The 21,066-nt window shown below is 40.5% G+C and overlaps 1 protein-coding gene across 4 annotated transcripts in view; it reads right to left on the minus strand.

Moving 5' to 3' along the window:
• Positions 1 to 15,548, minus strand: part of nrp1a (neuropilin 1a) — a 68,237-nt gene extending 52,689 nt beyond the window's left edge. For 3 of the 4 annotated variants that reach the window (XM_084102914.1, XM_084102912.1, XM_084102911.1), the window contains exons 1-2: positions 14,935 to 15,547; positions 12,875 to 13,049 (exon numbers count right to left, since the gene is read on the minus strand). In XM_084102914.1, coding sequence (XP_083959040.1) covers positions 12,875 to 13,049; positions 14,935 to 15,001 — 242 coding nt within the window. In that variant the 5' untranslated portion in view covers positions 15,002 to 15,547. Of the gene's footprint in view, positions 1 to 12,874; positions 13,050 to 14,934 lie in introns of all 4 variants that reach the window. The other variant, XM_084102913.1, reaches the window with a different exon arrangement.
• Positions 15,549 to 21,066: the final 5,518 nt, after the last annotated feature.

A 21,066-nucleotide genomic window follows, 5' to 3' on the forward strand; every position in this document is an offset into this window, starting at 1 on the left:
AGCTGCGCCACATTTAGAATGGATTGTGAGTTATTAAGGGAAAACTGCGTAGGATGTGTGTGCGCACGGTTTTATAAATCCGAATATTTCTGTGCGTACGCACGTCCTATGTTTCATCCGTACGCCACTTCTGACGCAAATCCTACGCAAAGTTTTATAAATAAGGCCCCTGATCTGAGAATTAGGTTTAGGTTATGAGCTTGATTGTTTGCCCCTGTCTCAAATTATGCATTTCATTGTACCTGTGCTTGTGAACTTGTGACGACCATGAGAATGTAAGGTGTCAAATTTGACAAAGGTTTCATTTCCCTCTCTTAACAGCCACCATAAGACTACACACATCCGCACTGCCCAACAGTCTACATGGAAATATGTTATCAAAGTGTGGATTTAAAAGTGTTCTGAAAGGACATTTAGGACATTGCCTTTGTTTGGGATGGGTTGGGTTAGGACTAGAATTTGGGGCTTCAACAATTTTATTAACCAAACACTTCCTCTCTGATTTTAGAGATAGATTATTTCTAGGCTGTTCCAGCTCCAACAAGTATATTGATTCAGGAGCATGTCCTACTTGACTAAATTGCATCACGATTGCAAGAACATGCAAGTCTGCACGATAAGTTGCTGTAAAATCCCAACCAAGAGAGTAAAAAGAGAGTACACTTTGTAGTGAATCAGAGATTGGTCTGAATGCAGCTTGGGAAGATGCTTTGGTGCAGTAATGTGTGAAGATCTTTGACAGTTCAAGATGGAGAGCATCAGTCTTCTTCAGATCTGTCTGTTATGCTCTCTCCTTCCTCTTTCAGTCTGTAATTTCTCCCTGCTCTTATGGCTAGCTGAATGATACCTCTGCCTTGAGACACACACACACATGCATGCACAGATTTTCTCTCTACTTTAAATTCCACCCAGGTAAACTCAAGCGTGACCAGACCTTTGAAAAATTGATGCAGGCGTTATCCTGCAAAAGATTTGTGGGTTTAAGAAGTCGTTTCCTCCTCAGTGGTGCCGTGAGAATCAAAGGTGTGTTATCGGATTTCAGCAAGTCTGTCACAGAATCACAGTCACCGTTGCACAACCGTAGTCACAGCAGAGGTAACATTATACTGTACTACAAGCTCTCCTCAAGATATCGTTTTCGCTATGGCTTTGAAAAACAGCAGGCTTCTCCTGCCGGCTTGCATGTAAAGTCTTAGCACCTTCAGAAATCTTGTTTATTGCATTCTCTAGTCAGGCGCGGCACTTGTTCCCTAACACAGATGGACCTTGTAAAGCTGGAGTGGGAGGTATTAGAATAAGATGCAGATGGAACTGCAGTAGTCGCCTCAAGGCCAGTGCTGCTTATGAAAAAAAGAAATGTCTTTAAGCATTCTAGCCACATTCTCATTTCTGTTTTTAAAGACTACTCGGCAGAGGCTGCGCATGGTTTCATCCCATTCCGCAAGCTTAGTGGATCCGGAGTGCCAACTTGGCCCTGCTAATCATCTGCAGGGCATTATGGGATTGACTGCAGAGGCCATTTTACATTTGGAGAAAGACTTTTTCCTAGAGTGGTCTGTGTAGAACAGTATTTGCTAATCTATTTCTTCGGGAACTTGCGGGAGTCTGAAACTGCAAGATGGAGTTTGCCGTTAACAGAGCAAGAACAAACAGCAGGGAATGAGGTTTTAACATTTTAAAATGAGGTTTTGCCCCTGAAGCTAAGAAGAGAGGTGTAACGTATTCTCATCAAGTACAGAGTCCCAATTTCTCAGACCAGACACCTCTTCACCTGCCCCAGGTCTTAAACCATCCCCGTGCTCCACCCGGTCTCCGCCTGCTTCATTTTATGACCCCACAAGAGAAAACGGACAGATTGTTTTTTAATACATTCCCCCTCTCTCTGTCTTGCTGCTCTGCCTTTCCCTCTTTGATTGTTCAAGATCTTTTGGCCTACACCACTGGACTGTAGTTAGAGTCTCTAAGGTCCCTACCCTACCCTACACACACACACACACACACACACACACACACACACACACACACACACACACACACACACACTCTCACTCAACCATAATAGTGGTGAAAATAGCCTGCCAATCCAAATGGGAAATTAAAACAAAAAGGATGAACCTAATTCTCAGAGACCTTCACTTCGCTGCCTTACAATGTTAGCAGACAATCCTGTCTACAGGGATAGTAATGCCTATGCCATCCAGAACGGTCAGATGGGAAAAATAGCTCTTATTTGCACGCCTAGGGTTCAGACAATCAACCACAAGCTAACAATTTTCCATAGACTCACAGACTTGGGGCTGTTACCTACACCCCCCCATAAGCATTCACAGACACAAAATATGACCAGCGTGATCTACAATAGGGCAGAACATTTTATCCATCACCGGAGGGAAAGATTAGGTTCGACGTGCCCTTTTCGAAACAATCACTCTTTTCTCATATTTTCCTTTCAGATAGAGAAGGCTGAGGGGATGTACAAGTCATCATTGTCCTAAAGAAAGTGTAGAGCTGTAAACTGCTGAGGGACTCTGACCCAGACATCATGTGCAAAAAAAACAAACAAAAAAAACAACATATTTCACTTACTTCGCCCATGCCGGACAAAGTTAACATTTCCACGAAGCAAGCTAGACTTTTTGTCAGTTATAACAGCTCAAGCCTTTAGGGGACACGGTAGCAGCTCGCTCACCAAAACTGTCTACCATTCTCCATAGTATGTGACAAGCGTTAACCAAGCCTACTGTAATAGGCTCCTGCAGCCGCAAGCTGCATTCGGAACGATAATAACCTCTCCGCTGTCACTCAAAATGTTAGTAAAACTGATGAAAAAGGAGTTGGGGTTGGGACCAGAGTCTGTTACAACAGTACAGAGAATGAAAACACTCCCTGATGGAGTTATTAGCTTACATACAACTGTTGAAGAGTGTAGAGGGAGGGGCCATGACTTGAGGCCATGGCTATGAAGTTAGACCTGTGTTTTATGATTACTGAGTAACTATTTTGTCGGCATGGGGGTGCTTTTGTTTATTTTGTTAATTTTTTTACTATAGCTTTTGAAATGACTGGTTGAGACTGGTTGGCTATGAGCAACCTTCTGTCGAAAAGGGCATTGTTTTTGTCTCAAGATAATTAAATATTGTTTATTCAATTAAGTTTGGGTGTGAAAGTACCTTTACACACTGCATGTGTGCTGTTGACCTAAAATAGACTTTCTCAAATTCAAGCCAACATCAGAATTAACAGAACATAATTTAAAAATGGGTGCAAATCATGTTTCATGTTCCCCAGTGACTGATGTGTCAATCCAAACAACCATCCAGTGGTTTAACCTTCCTTCCTAAACACAAATGATTAGAGCAGCACCATTTAGAAATGGGTGGCACTGAGCGCATGTGGTGCAGGGCTGGCGAAGGGTGTGGACATGTCAAGCGGTTCAATACTTTTCAATTCTGTGAGAGTAAATTACATCAAACCAGCCCCAGTAGCCACAATCGCAGAGAGGTCTTGAGCGTCATGCTTAATCTTTGAGACATATTTTTAGATGCTAATTTATTTAGAATGGGCGCGGTGCAGGAGACCTCGCCGCACGCTTTCATAAATGGCAATTATGATTAACATTGATGGATTTAGCGTGTCCGCTTTCATTAGCACTGCTAATTAGGCTGTTCGGAGAGACACGGATTCCCAACAATCACATTAATGAATCCCAGTATTTTGAGGGAATTATTGCATACTGCACTAATAACAGTTTACAGTCTTTAATAGGCAATAACCCGATGTAAGAGGCAGCAGTAAAAGCTGAGAAATATACAAAAGATACAAGAGGAAATGTGTAAACACATGTGATACACTGATTGCAAGCTATCCATTTTTAGTTTACTCCTCTGAGACAACTCCTTGTCCTTCCTCTTAACCACATCCAAACTTGCTGAACTTAAATTTTTGTCAGGGAAAAGCAAAGAGGGCCATAAGACAAAGAGGGCACTGTGCTACCACTACATTATTAATTCTCCTCTACAATGGTGCACGTCAGCAAACGATTCTGTTTCTCTTCAATACATCATCTGTCATTATCCATTAAAGCAATTTTGCTGGAAAACAGAAAGCATTATAGTTTAGAATTCGAAGAAACACAGAAGCCATATTAGACCACAAAATGCCCCTATTTAGAATCTAACATCCTGTTCTCGTTGGAGGAAGGAGCAAGAGCAATTAATTAGAGTTCTGCCCAGGGGGCAAAATGGCTAATATGCATTTACTGATTAAGTGAAACGCGTACACTAAGCGAGCCGCGGCATAGAGCTCGGTTAGGCTACATCAGAGTGCCACACTTCTTTGCTAATGTACAATTCCCAAATGATCCAATATAAACACAGCTGAAGGAGCTTGAGGAAGTTCTGTCATCAGCCAGCAGGGCAGGATGGATATCTGTGTATCATCCACTGACAGGATATGATGAGGAACTGCACTAAATTGGCTTACCTTTACCTCAGAGATTTAGTCTCAGTGTAGCAATGACATGAAGGAAGCTGCTGCAAACTTGCTGCAATTTAGGAAAAAAATAAGTTATGACCTGGGCAAGAGTTAAATGTTATTACTACAGATTGGAATTCAACTGTGGACTTTTCACAAAAATGTATAACTAGACAGCATGAACACTGAAGCAGTGGCTATGTGTTGGTTAATCACTTGAGTTCACATGTTAATTTCCATTCTGAAGAGATAAACCATTAGAGTGCTAAACGATATTAGATGTTAATACAGGATTCAGCTAAAAATACATTTTATATTAGTATGTAGTATAAATATTCAATGTTGTTGTACATAGGAGAGGAAGAGAGCACAAAAATCCATTCTAGCCCATGAATAGGACAATGGAAAAAGAAATTGCACTATAAGGTGTACAAGGGACACAGGTCTTCATTCGGTCTCTGTCAGGAGCCCATTTCACTGGCCATTACTAGGAGAATAGCCACCATTTGTCCCACCTTGACATCTGATAGGGGGTATTATTACTGAGCCAGAGTGGCCACTGCCCTCTGGAGAAGGGTCCATGGTTAAGAAGATGAAAAGTCAAGCTATAGAAAAGGACGTGGATTGAGTATGAGGGAAGGAGGTGGCTGGAAGGGGTCAGAGGGCAGATGTGCACGGTCTTCCATTAAAAATACTATGCAATCCCCCTACCACCCAGTAACCCCAATGTCTTCCACCCCTGGGCTGTAACTGATTCTGCAGTGGTAGAAGATGACATGTGAGCCTCTCCTCTAATGAGGTCTAAATTCATTCTTACTATGTGCAGAGAGAAACAGGGTCAGCTTAAAGGTGCTATGCTTATTAAAATTACTAATACTAATTATTTGGAGATATATGAAAAGATCCCGCAGGTTAGAATGTCTGACATGGCACTACTCGGACAGCAAAAAAAAAGGAAAAGAGAGTTATAACAGATGTGTATCTAAGTGCATTATTAAATAAAACAACCCACAAATCCAATTTAGCATTGCCAGAATAAGCTGATGATAAAGATATGACCTACTGCCCAAATGATGACTGTTAATGTAGAGTATGAGACGACGAGCTTACATAAAGGAAACAAGAACATTGCTTAACTATCTGGCCCATCTACATACTGCAGTCCAATAAGTGCTCTCTAGTTGGTAATGAACAGACTGCTTAGGGAGGTCAACTAGAGGTAAACCAGTGGGTGGCGTCCATGAGAGAAAGAGAGAGAGGTAGACAGAAAGAGAAAGATTTAGAGAGAATGTGCATGGATGAGAGCATGAGGTCCCTCTGGGCTATGTCCTGGTTCACTTGGAGTTTCCCCATAATGTCTCATGTCCAGCTCATTCTTTCTTTTAGAGGAAAACTGTGGTTATAACTGCACTGAGAGTAATTGAATTAACTTGCTTTCCTTGCGTGTCTTGCCGTCTTTCCTTCCCTTCACCCCCTCGCTTTCCTCCTCATTCAGGCTTGTACAATAAAGGCGGCCAAAGGAGGCAGAGAATGGATAGAAAGTGCCGCCTTTGACTAAGTAAGCATCATATCTCATGGGAACAGTGTCATGGTCAACAGTGACACACGGAATCAGGACACACACACTCTTCCGATGTTGATTTTCGATTACATAAGCGGAAGGAGAAAAAAAGAGAAATATCTGCTTTGTCAGTTGTCTGACATTTGTTTCAACATCTTGGCATTTGACTAATTTCCTTATTCTTTGTGTGTCCTTATTCATTATCGTGTATATTCTCAATGTATCTCTTTCCTTTTCCAACAGGGTATCTGTTATCTTCAAAAAGGAAATCAAGTTCCTGGAATTACACACTCTAGAGGGCACACACTGAGACAACCAGGTGGTGTGTTGTTTTCTTTCTATTGCAATTCCGGTGCATTCTGTTGTGGCCCGGGCAATGTGCTCATGTCAAAGTGTGTGCATGCATATGTGCGGTGTCTTGCCGTGCAGCAGTTTGATCAAAAGGTTGATGCCAAAGATGATGCCAAAGTTTGGAGGGCAAAATGACCTATCCATTCACAAACCCACACTGCCGTTGCCAACTTGGAGACCTCGTGAAAGATAATTAGCTCAGTATGCATGCTATGACCAGCAGACCTGCTGGAAAATGGAGGAGAGGATAGGAAAGGAGGGACTGACAGACTTAAGCTGGCATTGAGTCTGAAACATTACAAGACCACGAACATCCCACTAAGGGGTTGATTTACTCACAGGTCAATTTACAGCTTTTGAGATGACATGCTATTTAATGGCAAATTACAGTGTGAGAAAAATACCACATTCGCACACAATAAAACCCCCTAAAACGAACACTAATCCTCTGAAAGACAAGACCAAGAGAAAAGCAAACAAAAGGGGCGGACGAGCGGAGTGTGAACTGCCTCAACTCAATCAGAGAGCCTTTGCCCCATTCATCACTGTCTCTTTCCAGCCATCAAACTTACTACCAACACTGTCGCAGAGAAAACAAAGATGGACAGCCCTCGGCTACGATCAAACTAGAGTGAACGAATGAGAATGAGATCTCACCGCCAAAATTTACAAGAAAAATAATCAAATATTCAACCTGAAAAACTCAATTTGCCATCTTAGCGTGGGGCCCAAATGGAGCTGAACCTTATCAAACTCAAATTCCCATCCAACTGGTCCCTTAAGCTCAGAGTGGTGTGGGCTGAACCATAGCTTGGCAGGAGCCCCATCAATCAAAAATAAAGGGCCATTTGCGGTTCTGGCGGCAAACTAAACAAGGCCAGCATGTGCAGACATGGTGCATTAGCTCTCAAACAGGACCACATCAATTAAAGCTTAGGCCCTTCTGATGTTCTCCTGGGGAGTTTAAAAATACAGGTTGTCTTGAATCAGATTTTTAACCAATCTTGCTGAGAACCTTAACTCTTGGTTCCAAAGCAGTGGTAATTTCCCCCCATTCACCGCTCTCTCTCTCTCTCTCTCTCTGTGTGTTCTCATAAGTTCTCGGATTCCATATTTGGGCCTCTACATGGAAACATCTTGCCTTGTTGCTAATGAGCTTCATCTAAACAAACTTAGAGATTTATGCTCCACTTCATTTTTACATGCATAATGCATAATTACATTACATCAGTTTAGACATAGAGAACTTTTACTTTTTGTAGATGACCCCTTTTTCCTGTGCTGACGTATTTCATATTGCTATTGCTAGACGGCACGGACATTTATACATGCCTATTTATGCAAGATACGTCATCATCTTTTTGGTCTTCCTAAAAGATAAAGACTTTACATTTAAATTTGTAGGTCTACATTAGCCCATAGATGGCCTCAAAGCTAATCGATATTAACTTAATGACAAGGGGTCTTCAACAACAGCTTTCCTATGACAACAGATTTCCTTACTAGCTTTTTTATCATCTCACCAAGTCATATCTTTAAATCATAATCCAGTGGTGAGATAAACAAATTGTTCTTTAATCATGAATCTTGTAAAGATCCACTTAAGAACATCTGAGCTGGAACAAAAAGGAAATGAGCAACAGGATTTTCTCAGCTGTGACGGCTCACAGCAGAGAACAGAAACTTCCATATTGGGAAACCTGTTCTCTGTGGAAAGCTGGAGAGCCCTTTGCCAAATTCTCTTTAGAAGCTTCATCATTGTCAGATGGGGAGTTTTGAGATTTCTAATGTCTTCTGTGCTCTACTGTGACAAGGGAGGAGATTTGCTACTTCTTTTTTTAATTCCTAGTTGATTTTTCTCACTCCTCACTCCTTTCTCTCTCATTTATCCAACTATAACTTGTACATCCTGTAATGTTTTGCATTTAAATCTTTCCCTTTTTCATCCTATCCGCCTTCTACCTCCTCCTCTTCATCTACTCACTTTCCAACAGTCTCTTCCTTTTTGTTCCCCACTTCCCTACTTCATCACTCTCTCCTCCCCTCATAGATAAGCTCACGCTGAGTGGTGAAGTGCCTAGGCTTTCTAAGAGAGAGACGGAGAGCGAGAGAACGAGGAGGACATGAATCAAGCCAGTGACAGAACAGCAGGGAGGACAGCAGATGTCACAGAGAGAGAGAGCTTTTCAATCAGCCTGTCCTTCCAACACACGGGGCCAAGGTGAAGCGCTTTAGCGGCGGAAACCCCTTGCCCTGACACACACATGCCGAAAGATACACACAATTTAATCTTTCTCATTAGCCGGAACGCTTTACAACCTCAACTTGCCCAGTGTCATGCGAGAGGGTTAGAGGGCCAAGGAGAAAATGAGGTGATGAAATGCATACCTTAGAGTGAGAAATGCATGACCCTGGAAAATAATGAATACAACAAACAACATTTGTTCCAGAGCTATAAAATGTTTGCTAGCCTAGCTCAGATAACTTGCTACTGGGCAAATTTGATGAGAAAAGTTCACAAGGAAAGTCTGATTGTATCTCTGAGCACACTATGAAACTTTGTTAAGATCTCTTCGAACAATAAAGGCCTTTTTCAAGGAGATGGCCTAATAAACGTTTTACAAAAATACTCCCCCTGGCTTTCACTAGTCGAAAAGACAAATAGCCACACCCCATTGGTTGAACTGTTTCTGTGTTAGGCTGGTCAGGATTCTCAAACAAGCAACTTTTGAAAGTCGCAGAGTTTAAACTTTCCAGGGGAATCAACCTGCGAAATGAAAGGAGAGAAATTTCACACATCATCTTTATACAACTCAGTTTTTGAAATATCCTGTTCTCAACAGTATGCGTAGCCAATGCGGGCACTTTTGTGTGTGTTTATGCCTCATTTTCCATCTGGACTGGCTTTAGTAACACCACCTTGCTCTTGCTCCGTAAGACAGCTGCTGCCTCCTTTCCCTGTACCCAGAATTCAGCGCAGAGCCAGAACAAATGTGATTTAGAGGCAGTCTAGGGACAAGAAACAACCTCCCAACACAGCAAACGGCTCAGCGTAGTAGCAAAAATCCTTGCTTTGCGGTCTGCTTTCTGTCTACTCTGCGACACAAAGCACATCAACCGTAAAGGGAAAAAAATGGCATCTTTGTGAAATGAAACAGGAGTGGTACACCTGTTTTAGGAGCTCGGATGGAGTCAGGCACGACTGTCTGCCTCTCATCAACAGCTCACGAATGGCCCGGTACTGCTTTTGATCCTAAGATTGCTTCCCTGACCCTCCCTGAGAATAGATTGCAGTGCTTATGTTTGTTAACAGGGGCCATAAGTATTTAAAACAATCTCTGTCAGGCCAAGCCTCCTCCACTGCCCAGAGGTCAAAGCATTCCCTGCCTTTAAAAACCCTCGTCATTGAGGATGAAAGGAGGCCCGTTGCATTCCATACCTCTTTGGTTTTCCCTTCCGTGACAACCGCTGATGAATGTTCATGCCATACATCTCTCTCTGTGTTTATTCGTTGTGGAGAAAAGGAGAGGGCCAGCGTTAGGTATCTGGAAGAAGCAGGGAAAGTTACGGCCATTCCCAGCCTGGCTATGGCACCTCTCAGTGGGGGAGAGGAGACCCACGGGAGCACACAAACAATGGATTGAGACCCTGTCATGAGTGGAAGAGCTGTGTTGATATTTAAACACCAGTGGGATCGACTGTTTCACCCTTTCTCTTCTCAGCCATAGCATTAACTCACATCAACAGCAGGGCATCTGAGCAACTGAATGGCATCGGAGGCATTGAGTGTGTATCTTAAACCTAAAACTTCTGTATGAAACAACCCATAACTAAATCAAAGGCATCTACTGTTAGTGTCTCCATGACTAATCAGCTTTGTCCGAGTCTCTGAGCAACACAGATACAGGATGTGTGGTTTGTTTGGCAAGCCAAGAGTGTATTTGCTTTCTCTGCGGGACATGTGGCACTTTGCGGGCTGACCCAGCAGGGCGGCGCTGAAGGTTGGTCACGATAAAGCTGTGCTTTCAGGCTTAAGTCAGGCCTTTTAGTGACCTCCATTGGGACCATTCTTGAGCAAGCATTCTCTGAATGCCATCTTGACTATTCACAAGTGCACACACACACATGCACGAATCCAAACCGACTGGCCATTGTTGTGCATTCTCTGACTAAGTACAAAGAATATTGCTTTAAGCAGCAAAGCTTTCCAGAGCAAAGCTACACTCTGTCCTTTGCCACGTTTCAACAATTCCCCCGTCCAACACATCCCTTCACCGCTTCAAGACAGGAATCTAACAATCGGGAGGAAATGTTTCCAGTTTTTGTTTGGTCAGCGGATTGGGGCGCATCAATGATTCATAGTGCAGTCAGAGGAATGTGTTATCTGCAGAGAGTGGCCTCTGACACAACACAGTACACACACACGGAGACACACTATGACCTCAGTGTAGTCAGACACACTATGACCTCAGTTAAGTCCATCTGCTTTAATAACACTAAATACACCAGTGTGACATATATTCAACAACGCTGTCATCATTTTTTTTTTTTTTTTGCAATAAAACCAGGTCATTTGCTCCAATCACAAACAAAACATCCCTGACATCATCATTCTCGTGCAACACCCAGAGTCGACTCTGATCCGGCAGCTGTTTTTTTTCTCCCACTAGTGGACATGAAGCATTTCTTGTTTGCTTAGTTGATAACAGACATGTTATGCTGAGCATGTTCCATTTGTTGCTAATTAGATTGCGAGCGGCGCACTGAAGCGTGTGTTGTAGCTTCCCTCGCTCGGCAGTCCATCTGATAAAGAAGCCATTTCGGCCATCAACAGTTTCCATTATGCAAGGGGCCCTTAATGTGTGTCCAGCTGAATCTGGGAGTCAAGAAAACACTCCCTAATCTACAGAAACCAGATCCGCCAAACAGATGTCTATCTGATCTCAGAATTGAATTAGAGATAGAGGTGGTGGTGGTGGGGGGTGTCGCTCATAACTTTCAGCCAATCACAACTAGAATTACTAAACAACTTCAAATTTGTTTGAATGGCCGTCCTCCACAGCAATTTAAAATGATAGATTGAAGTGGAAAGATTACAGAGAGGTTCTGAACCCCAGTGTACGGCATATGTTGCCTTGGAGGGGAAATACAACCGCAGCACGTTTCAGGATGGGGGAAAAGCCCTGGAGCAGAGTTCCCGCAGAAAGGCAGGAGTGTGTCTTCAAGTTAGCACTTAACATAACTGGTTCTGCTATTTTATGAACCGCGACCACATGCAAAGGCATAATGCAAAACCAAGCATGGGCATTTGGCAAACGGTACAAAGAGAATTTTTTGAGCAACGATGAAGCCACTCAAATTGAAATGACTCCCAAACAATTTAAAGCCGATTGGATGGGAGGGGCTAAAAATAAGTGGCATTGATGATGTCAGTCAAAAAATTATTTGTTTTAGAGGTGGAGAAAGTTATATTTTGATAGATTTCGAAGACTTTTGGAATAAATCTCTTGAATAATGGACAAAAAGACAAAAATGAAGCTACCATCCAGTTTGTGTGCAAGTCGGAAGGACTTTTAACTTCATAATCCCAAACAGTTCCATATAAAAAGCCTGGCGCACTTTAAAGAGCTAACGTTAAACTCATTTATATCCACTGACTGCCTCGGGAGCTAAACTTGCAATTCTTTAACTTGGCTTGTTCGAACACAGGCAAACCATTTCTGGATAATTTCATTAGGAGGGCTCATTATGTCCTCACCATGTGTGTATCCACACTCCATTCACTCTAAGTATCCCCTGGTTGGAGATTTGTGTGTGTGTGTGTGTGTGTGTGACTGGAGGGGGGGTCTGCTCGTTTCTGGCAGCGAAACCTGAACTCTCAGAAGAGACGGACCCCCTATGAGCAGACAGTGCGGGGTCATCTGGGGCTGTAAATCTCTGTAGGTTTACAGAGCCATAAAAAGGTAAAGATCCTGATAAACGGTGCCATTAATATGAGGCATTCAGTGAACACAAAGGACTCCAGGCGGAAGACTATCTGGGTGGAGGGGATACAGTAACAGAGTCGGCCGCACTCTGACAGTACAATGACGTGCCTCAGACCCGCCAGCACAAACAAAGGAAACAGACGGAATGGGAAAGAAGAAAGAGCGAGAGAAGACGGTGGAAATAAGCTACACCAACCAAACCACATGTGAACTAGTGAATCATAATTAAAAAATAGCTTTCAATACCTCATGGTTTAACCTTTTGGCAGTGTGAAGACAGAATGTAAAAAGAAACTCCAACACACAAGTGTAAACAAGTGTTGACTTAATTTGTGTTGCAGTTAAAAAATGTTTTTGGAAAATCGAAATCAAATCAAGCACTAAAAGAAGCCAAGCACACATGTGGCCCTGTGCTCTACACCAGATGAGCGTGTTGCACATACTCCGGCAGCACCAGCAGGTGGCGCACTGCCACACCAAATACTGAACACTGAACACTCACTTGCACTCTCTGTCTTCCAGGTCAAAGTGTGGGTTGAAGTTGATCAAAATCCTCTGGTTCGGTCCTGGAGCTGTAATCACCCAAATGCATTTCTGAGACGGGTAGTAAGACACCGGATAACCGGGTGAAGTGAGGTAACTTGCAGTACTGATGTTGATATTGCCCCCACATTTGTCTGAAAGAACAGAAAAGAAAGAAAATATCATTCATGCTGAAAATACCATTGCTGGTCACCAACATACAATACATTATGATGTGTTTTGGAAGCTTGTGGGACGTCCACACCAGACTTTTTAACTAGCTGAACCAGGTTTATCAGAAAGATCATGCTGATCGACCAGCCTCACCTTCTATGTTGGTTTACCAACCAATAATTCATACCTAAAGATAGAAAATACCTATAGTATGAGTGTTAAAATGAGTTTTAACACAGTTAACAGTGGCTTTTGTTTCAGTAATGATTTCCATGCTGCAAAAACAATCCATGTTCATTGTGACATTGTCTTAATGGTTTATTTTTAAAGATCTAATATAATAACGCTACTGTAGTTTGACATAAGAATGACTATGCCGTTTATATCCAAATATTCAGTATAACAGATAAAATCTCCTCTAGTCATTTCTGACCCATTTCTAAGCACTAAATAAAGGCTTGATATGTTCGCCTACATTTAATGTCATTATGTGGGAGGGAAGCATGACCTTTGTCTCTTCCATATTTTATTTATTTGCTCTTTCAACTACTCTACAGCTGATCAACACTGAATTTAATCAGATCCATCATCAACAAGCAAACTCATGGAGCTCCACATGGCTTAACGGAGATGTTTACATATAAACTAACTTTTTGTTAAATAAACATGAATATGGCAGGGCTTTAATGTATAATTGTCAACATAAAAAGTAAAAGTAATTATACAAAAAAACAACTCTAGATTTTTGAGAGTCTTTCTAAAGTCAAGAATCATCTCTGGATGAACAATAAGGTCCAGTAAAGTTTAATGCATAAAAAGAAGGCTTTTTTATATATATTGTTAAAATACACCAAGAGTCGAGCAACACTATAATTACTCTTACAAGTCCAGAATTTGTAATATTTGATCTTTATTTTAATGTATGGATTTACAGTATATGCATGACTTATCTAATACATGTAAGTGACCTCTTTAAATTTTGCTTAAATCTTTCTAGACTTTATTACGCACATTATGTGACTTTCTGTGATTAGCAATGCACGCGCATGAGCGCGCAGACACTACTGAAAAATACAGGACTTTACAGTAAAAGAACTAAAATGGCCTATAGTCAATAATACTCCAACAACCTACATTTATAAATAATACTATAGCTAAATTTACCTAAACATATTCACAACTACGACTAATGGGACACATTTTTTATTACTTATAATAGTAATTCTTAATATTAGGGCAAGCCAGGTTTTCAGGAATAATTTTAACAATGTTATAAAGTAGTTTCCCTAATTTGGCCGAGATTAGGGTCAGTAACACAAGACCTTTAAGCCATTAGATAAACAGAAAACTTTATGTAGCACTTTAAAAAAAAAAAGAAAAAAAAAGTTATTAACAAACATAATATAATGGTAGGCTAATGATCGGTATTCAAATCTTAAACGAATATATTAAAATGAGTTTCATGACATTTTGAAATATTTTAACGCACATTAACTTTATTTTCATCATTTAAGGAATATAATAAAATAAGTCTACTTTTTTTTTCATTTTAATAAATTACAATGAAAAATTAACAATATAAATGTAAAATAATATAGTCACGATTTTGTAAACATTAATATTATTAACAGAAGTTATTACGAAATATCATGCAACATATTTGACCACAATCAGACAGTGCGTTTATTGTAATAAAAACAGAACTGAATATCAGCGCGGATGAAATGCATGGTTTTGACCGGCCATCCAGTGTCAGAAACAGCGGCAGGTGAGAGCAGGTGACCGGACTCAAGTCGCAACCCCTCATCTGTAGCTTTCCTCATCTAATCCCCCCAAAAAGTCACTTAAAACACCCCAGTAACTCACCATTTTTAACCGCACTGACGATGAGAAAGATTCCCGTAAAGAGGATCAACACTAATCCACAATGCATCCTCGAATCCTAGAGTTCTGCGTGTGAAAATTATATACAAATTTGAAAAATTAAGAAAAAAGGAAATCCTTAAATGGTCGTATAGGGATAATTCCTCTCGTTCGGATGGAAGGAAACCAAAAGAACGCGTAAAAGGGACTGAGAGCTGTAGAAACGCGGGGTTTTGTGCGTCTTCAGGTCGCTTGCATCCTGCCATTCAGCTCTGGTTTCCACTGCGCTCGCCCAGACGCGCTCTTCTCTCCTTTGCCATTTCCTTCAGCCTGTTAAATAATGACAGAAAAAACGTTGCAGTTCCGCGAAACAGACGAGCAGACGGCCGTAATCCTGTGCGTAAAGCGGGTGAGACAACTATACTTCGGCTAAAACTGACTTGGATAGGCGATTCAGCCTCCGCGTAGTAACCCGGCGTTCTGCTTAGTCTCAAAATCTGAGTGAGGAACACAAACATCTGGCGATTGGCTTTGCCATAACAGCGTCTTAAACAAGGGATACACCCCTTAAATTACGCTTCTCTTCTTCCTAGAGTTTGTTGCTCTGCCGTGTGCCAGACGCGCAGGGGATTCTCATTGGTTTGATTACACATATGCAAAGCCCGACCTATATGGAGCCCAACCTCTCGTATAAAAGAGCCCAGAGACCCCTAGCTCTCCGTGAGACTCTGGCCAGCTCTCGCGCGCGGTGGAAGCGTTGCTTTATGCCGAGCGACGATGGAACTCGCTGACCAGAATAAATAACTAACATTAGGCACTTTTAGCTCTCAAAATGAAAACAGCACAAAAATCGTACGGTCGAGTTTGTACTGATTTATACGGAAACCGTTTCAAACATGAAAAAAATTAAACTGTAAATCTGCCATTGATATTGTTACTGGTTTGCTATCTTGTCTATATTATTTTAGTATGCATTTTCTCCATACTTCACATCTTTGCATATTTGTACACAAACAGCCTAAAGTATAGGATTTTTCCTATATTTTAATCCAGAACTTCATTCAATATTACACAATCCTAAGCATTAGAAGGATGGAAAATTACAATGAAATATGTAAAAGCGTCCATATAGGGGATATCTGCATATTTCCTTTAAAGGTTTATCACACTGAAATCTGTTGCAGCCTTGTCTCCTTACACTACACGGTGACTTAAAGCGCGTGTTTCATCCATAAATACAATCAGGAGCATTGCGCGTTACAGTAGCCTATATGGATAAATAAGTTGGTCGTACAAGAGCGCATCGATTTCGCTTTCGTGCGCGACTGTGTCTTTATTCTAAACACAATATGTTTGTCACTTCAACCGAATCCTTTCTGTTTAGACAAACAATCAGCACTTGCCTACAAGCTGTCAAACCCGTTAACATCCAGTGCAGTCGCTATACGATCCGGTGACCGCGATCGCCCAGCCCGTTCTCTTCAATCCCCTCAAATCCGATCTGATCGCGTCTCCCTCCCCAAAATAAGAGTCAGTCCTTTCCAACTCCGCTTGTATCCTTCATTTGGCTCTGCGTCTGGCTTTGCGCAACACCAACCAGCCACCGCCGAACTCAACGCGAGGAATCACAGGCTCCTGTCGTATTGAGTCAGGCTGAAACCTTCCAATGACTCGATGGTCGAAACCGAGGGACGGGTCCGGAGAGAAGGCAGAAAGCGTGCTTCATTCTGGAGGAATCTAAGAGTTTCTGGACTCCGCGAGAACGCGAGTCCATCCAGAACGCGTCGCGTGCTGATCCACGAAGCCGCCTACAGTATACTATGTTATCTAGTGTCCTATACAGAACCTTTCTCTTTTAAAATTTTCACAATAATTTGCATGCATATCACAACTTATTCTCAATAAAGCATCAAGTTTATATTAAAATGTATTTTAGTGCATGGATTATATTTACATATAGCCTGTATGGCGGGTTCAGCAGAAGTGGGCCATCAGTTAAAGTGGGACAAATAGGTTTTATGACCGATTGCCCTTATCAGGAGACAGTCAAATGTAACAGTCATTAATAATTGTCACAAGATTCGTTGTCATTCTCTTTCTGAACGAGCACATGATGGAAGATCCGCCCTGCAAATGACTTTATGGTGGTTTTCATTGATCATTGGATGGTCAATAATATTTGTTGTTGAAAACGTGAATTTAGGCTACATATTTCTGAGGGTTTGTCTGAATGATAAAACATGTCATACAACAATTACTGCCTGGATTTTTCCTGTCAAACTGAAAAACAGACATGTTTTCATTCTGCATTGTAGCCTGTATGAATTACACTTCTAATTATAGTTGGATTTCCATGTTTTCGATGTTTTCATCATTCACTAATCTAGTCTAGATGATGATCAGATGGACTTGTGGACTTTGAAGTAGCTGTTTAGACATGGGATCAATAACAAAACAGCTAAAGCATTCTAGATTAAGTTAACATGACACGACTTAGCCTACTTTATTAGGCTATTCATCAGTGTTCTCGTGCATCAAATCAGGGAAAGGAAGGCAAATTGGTCAGAGGCAAGCTTTTCCCCCCTTTGGTAAACTGAGTCTATTAAATGGCATACTATGAAAATTCATCCAGTGTTAATTAATTGAATCGGATTTTATATTTCACAGGTAAGCCTATAATCTCAATGAGAAGTTTTTAAACGCTGGGGGAAACCCTCAGGCAATATGTGGTGCTTTGTTGCGCGAATTCTTCGCACTTCGGGGTTAGTGTTTTGATTTGAGATGCCTGACAGTCTTCCTGACGGCCCCCGACCGCTACACCTAGCACACACACTCTCATGCCTCTCTGAGGGAACCCGCACTGCTCAACTGAGCGCGTCGAGTCCAACAACACCAGCAGCGAGTCCTGCACTGCTGTGGGAAGGGCTGAGCTCATGAATATTAACTAGGCCACGCTGACGTTGCTTGGTAACCGCTCTGGAGCGTCCAGTCACGTAATCTAATTCATATTCATAAGCCGAGACCCTGCAACACTGCAAGGCTATGGTCGGGAAGCAATGCTAACTAAAAATTACAATACAAATAGAAAATGTAAAAATTCACATTTACACTTATTGCATTACAGTGATACATTCTGCATGCACAGCATGGATACAACTAAAACAAAAACATGGAATAAAATGACAAAAATACAATAAAAAATGTTGAAATAATAAATAAATAAAATAAAGTAAAATAAAGAACAGTAAATAAAATAATTTTATTTCGTTGCCAAGGAAACGTTTATCATTTTCATAGTTTAATTTGATGTGACCTACTAAAATAGCAAACTAAAACTGAAATAAAAATGAATACAAAATATATAGACATAATAAATCAAAATAATAAAAATGACAAAAATACACCAAAGATTTCTAAAACTTTAACTTAAATTACAATACAAATGGAAAATATTAAAATTCACATTTACACTTATTGCATTACAGTAATACAGATTCTGCATGATAGTGTATAGGCCTACTATTCTTTTGGTATATTGCCTTATATTGGTATATAGTCCAAATTCTGAGATACAAAGTCCAAATTCTGAGATAAAAGGTAAAAATGGTGACATCCTAAATCAAAATTACTATAAGATGCTAAATCATAATTATGACATAAAAATCTTCATTATGACAAATCAAAATTATTTTGATAGAGATAAATATGACCAAAAAAAAAAAAAAAAAATTTTTTTTTTAAATGTCAATCATGATATTTTATGTCATAATTATGATTTAGGCTACCAAAGCATTTTTTATATGTTTTTGAAATGGGCTTTTGCTGTATTCTGCTTACTTTTCTTTAAAATGTTCTGTGAACAGGATGCTCTTTCACAAAAGTTTAATTCATGAGTCCATGCAGTGATCACCTTTGGAAATAAACATGTTTAAGTTGCATTTTATTCCAGTTTTGTATGCAAATGTCTCAAATAATGAGGCAACTTTTTACACTTAGCCTATACAAAAGGTTTTAATCATGTAAATCTAAGCTATTGTGCTGCTTGCAACAGAAAAGTGCTTATCTCATTTTTGAAACCTAAACAAATTTAGTTGTTGTTGGATGTTTGTCAGATGTGCTGACCTCTGGTCACCCATTACAGAGATCACATGCGGACACATTTGTCCAGTTCACTGACCTATTGTTGTTTCTCCAGAAAGGAAGTGTAAATGCATTGCTCAGCATATGCTAATCAGGCGCCACTGAAGGAAACTCAGATGTTATAAACAAATCAACTTCCATTGTGATTGTGTCAGAGACATATTGACTATCTTGTGAGTGTGTTCTTTGCAGGAACCCATGCTTTTAAGCACACAAGACAAAATGTGTCCATTTTCTGATAAGATTTGGGAGAGCACTTCAATTTAAGCATTTACACTTAGTAATGATATGTTTCTTAAACAAAAGCACCTCATCAGTTTATGACCAATTACTATTAGTAATCCCAGGCACTTTTGCGGATGGAGAGAGAAGCAGCCTTTCTATAAAATTGTATTTGACTGGACTCTATTCTCTGGGGGGTAATAAGGCTCTGTAACAATGAGATTGAGTAATTTCACAGCGTCTACGGCTGCCATATCTAAAATGGTGGTGGTTTTGCGGGAACAATGCAGAGTCCATTTAACAAATTTGCTCCTTCCTGTCCTGAGTTATCTTTCATACATTCCTGAGGAATAATTAGCTCCCGAACAAAAGCACACATTCCGTTTGTCTGAGTGCATTTGGATTCCGTTAATGCATCTTTTCTTTCATGTCACAAGTAACCACTCAAAAGGACATAATAAGCATTCATGTGATTACTATGAAGCTGGTATTAATATAGCATGTTGTGTTTATTAATGGGAAGTGTGGTACTGTGTTTGGGAAAGTTGGCATTACCATAAAACAGCCACCTAATTGGAAACTTTTCCAGTTTTCTGATTCCGACCTCTTAATAAGCCATGATAATTTTAGCCTTGCCTCTAAATGAGAGGGTGTGCCGATTCTCATATCTCTTCTGCCAATGCCGAAGCCACATGAAAGACTTGGTTTGTTTATTTTTGAGGTTTTGGACCGCTATTGCTAATAAAATAGCATTTACCGCATGAAGTCTCTAATGTTCACGTACATCTGGGATGAAACAGCGTCATAAAAGCTCATATGAGTGACTGGCAGACAGTATTGGCATGAGCTGAATATGCATGTATGATGCAAAAGTGCAAATTAAATTTTCTTATTTAGTATTTTTGTCTTGTTTGCCGTTCAAATATCTAAAAATACTTAAATCAAGATGCATGAGTAAAATGCCGTAAGATATTTTGTCTTGTTTTCTGGGGGGAAAAAATCAACATGAAGTTTTTGGGGTAAGAAAAATAATCATAATTCAAATGGAAACATTTTATTTTTCTTACCCCATTGGCAGATAATTGTGCTTGTTTTAAGCAAAACTCACTTCAATTAGATTCCCCCCTTATATATATATATAATATCTTTTTACTACTTGGATCTTGATCTAAGAATTTTTAGATATTTGGACTGGAAAGAAGACAAAAATACTGAGCAAGTTTTTTTTTTTTTTTACAGTGTAGACAAACTTCTCCTAATCTTTCTGAAAATGCCAGTGTTTTATTTAAAACACCACAGTCACTTCTGCTGCTATAGGATGGGGTGAGGGTGTCTGAAGCTCATTTTACAGCAGTAATAAAAGCTATGGTGACCATGGTTAGGGCAATGGCTTCAGATATCATGCTAAGGTTGTTTTACTTTTTGACTTTTGAATTTCGTACCAAAGGCATTTTTATGCCACATGTTGCTTAATTTGTGTCAATTATTATGCATCCAGAATACCAGTCAAAATTTAGATTGTCATTAATTTACACCGGTGTCAGCTGTAGTTAGTTATTGGCCTCAGAACACTTCACACACACACACACACACACACGCACGCACACGCACGCACGCACGCACGCACGCACGCGCGCGCACACACACACACACACACACACACACACACACACACACAAAGCTACATTACCTCCTAAAACTATACACAGAGTTGCCATTGCTTTTGTCAATGGGAACATTAAAGTGACTTTCTGCAGACCAGTGGTGTCCAAT

Source organism: Abramis brama (assembly GCF_963993115.1).
Source record: "Abramis brama genome assembly, chromosome: 24".
Classification (NCBI taxonomy): Eukaryota; Metazoa; Chordata; class Actinopteri; order Cypriniformes; family Leuciscidae; genus Abramis; species Abramis brama.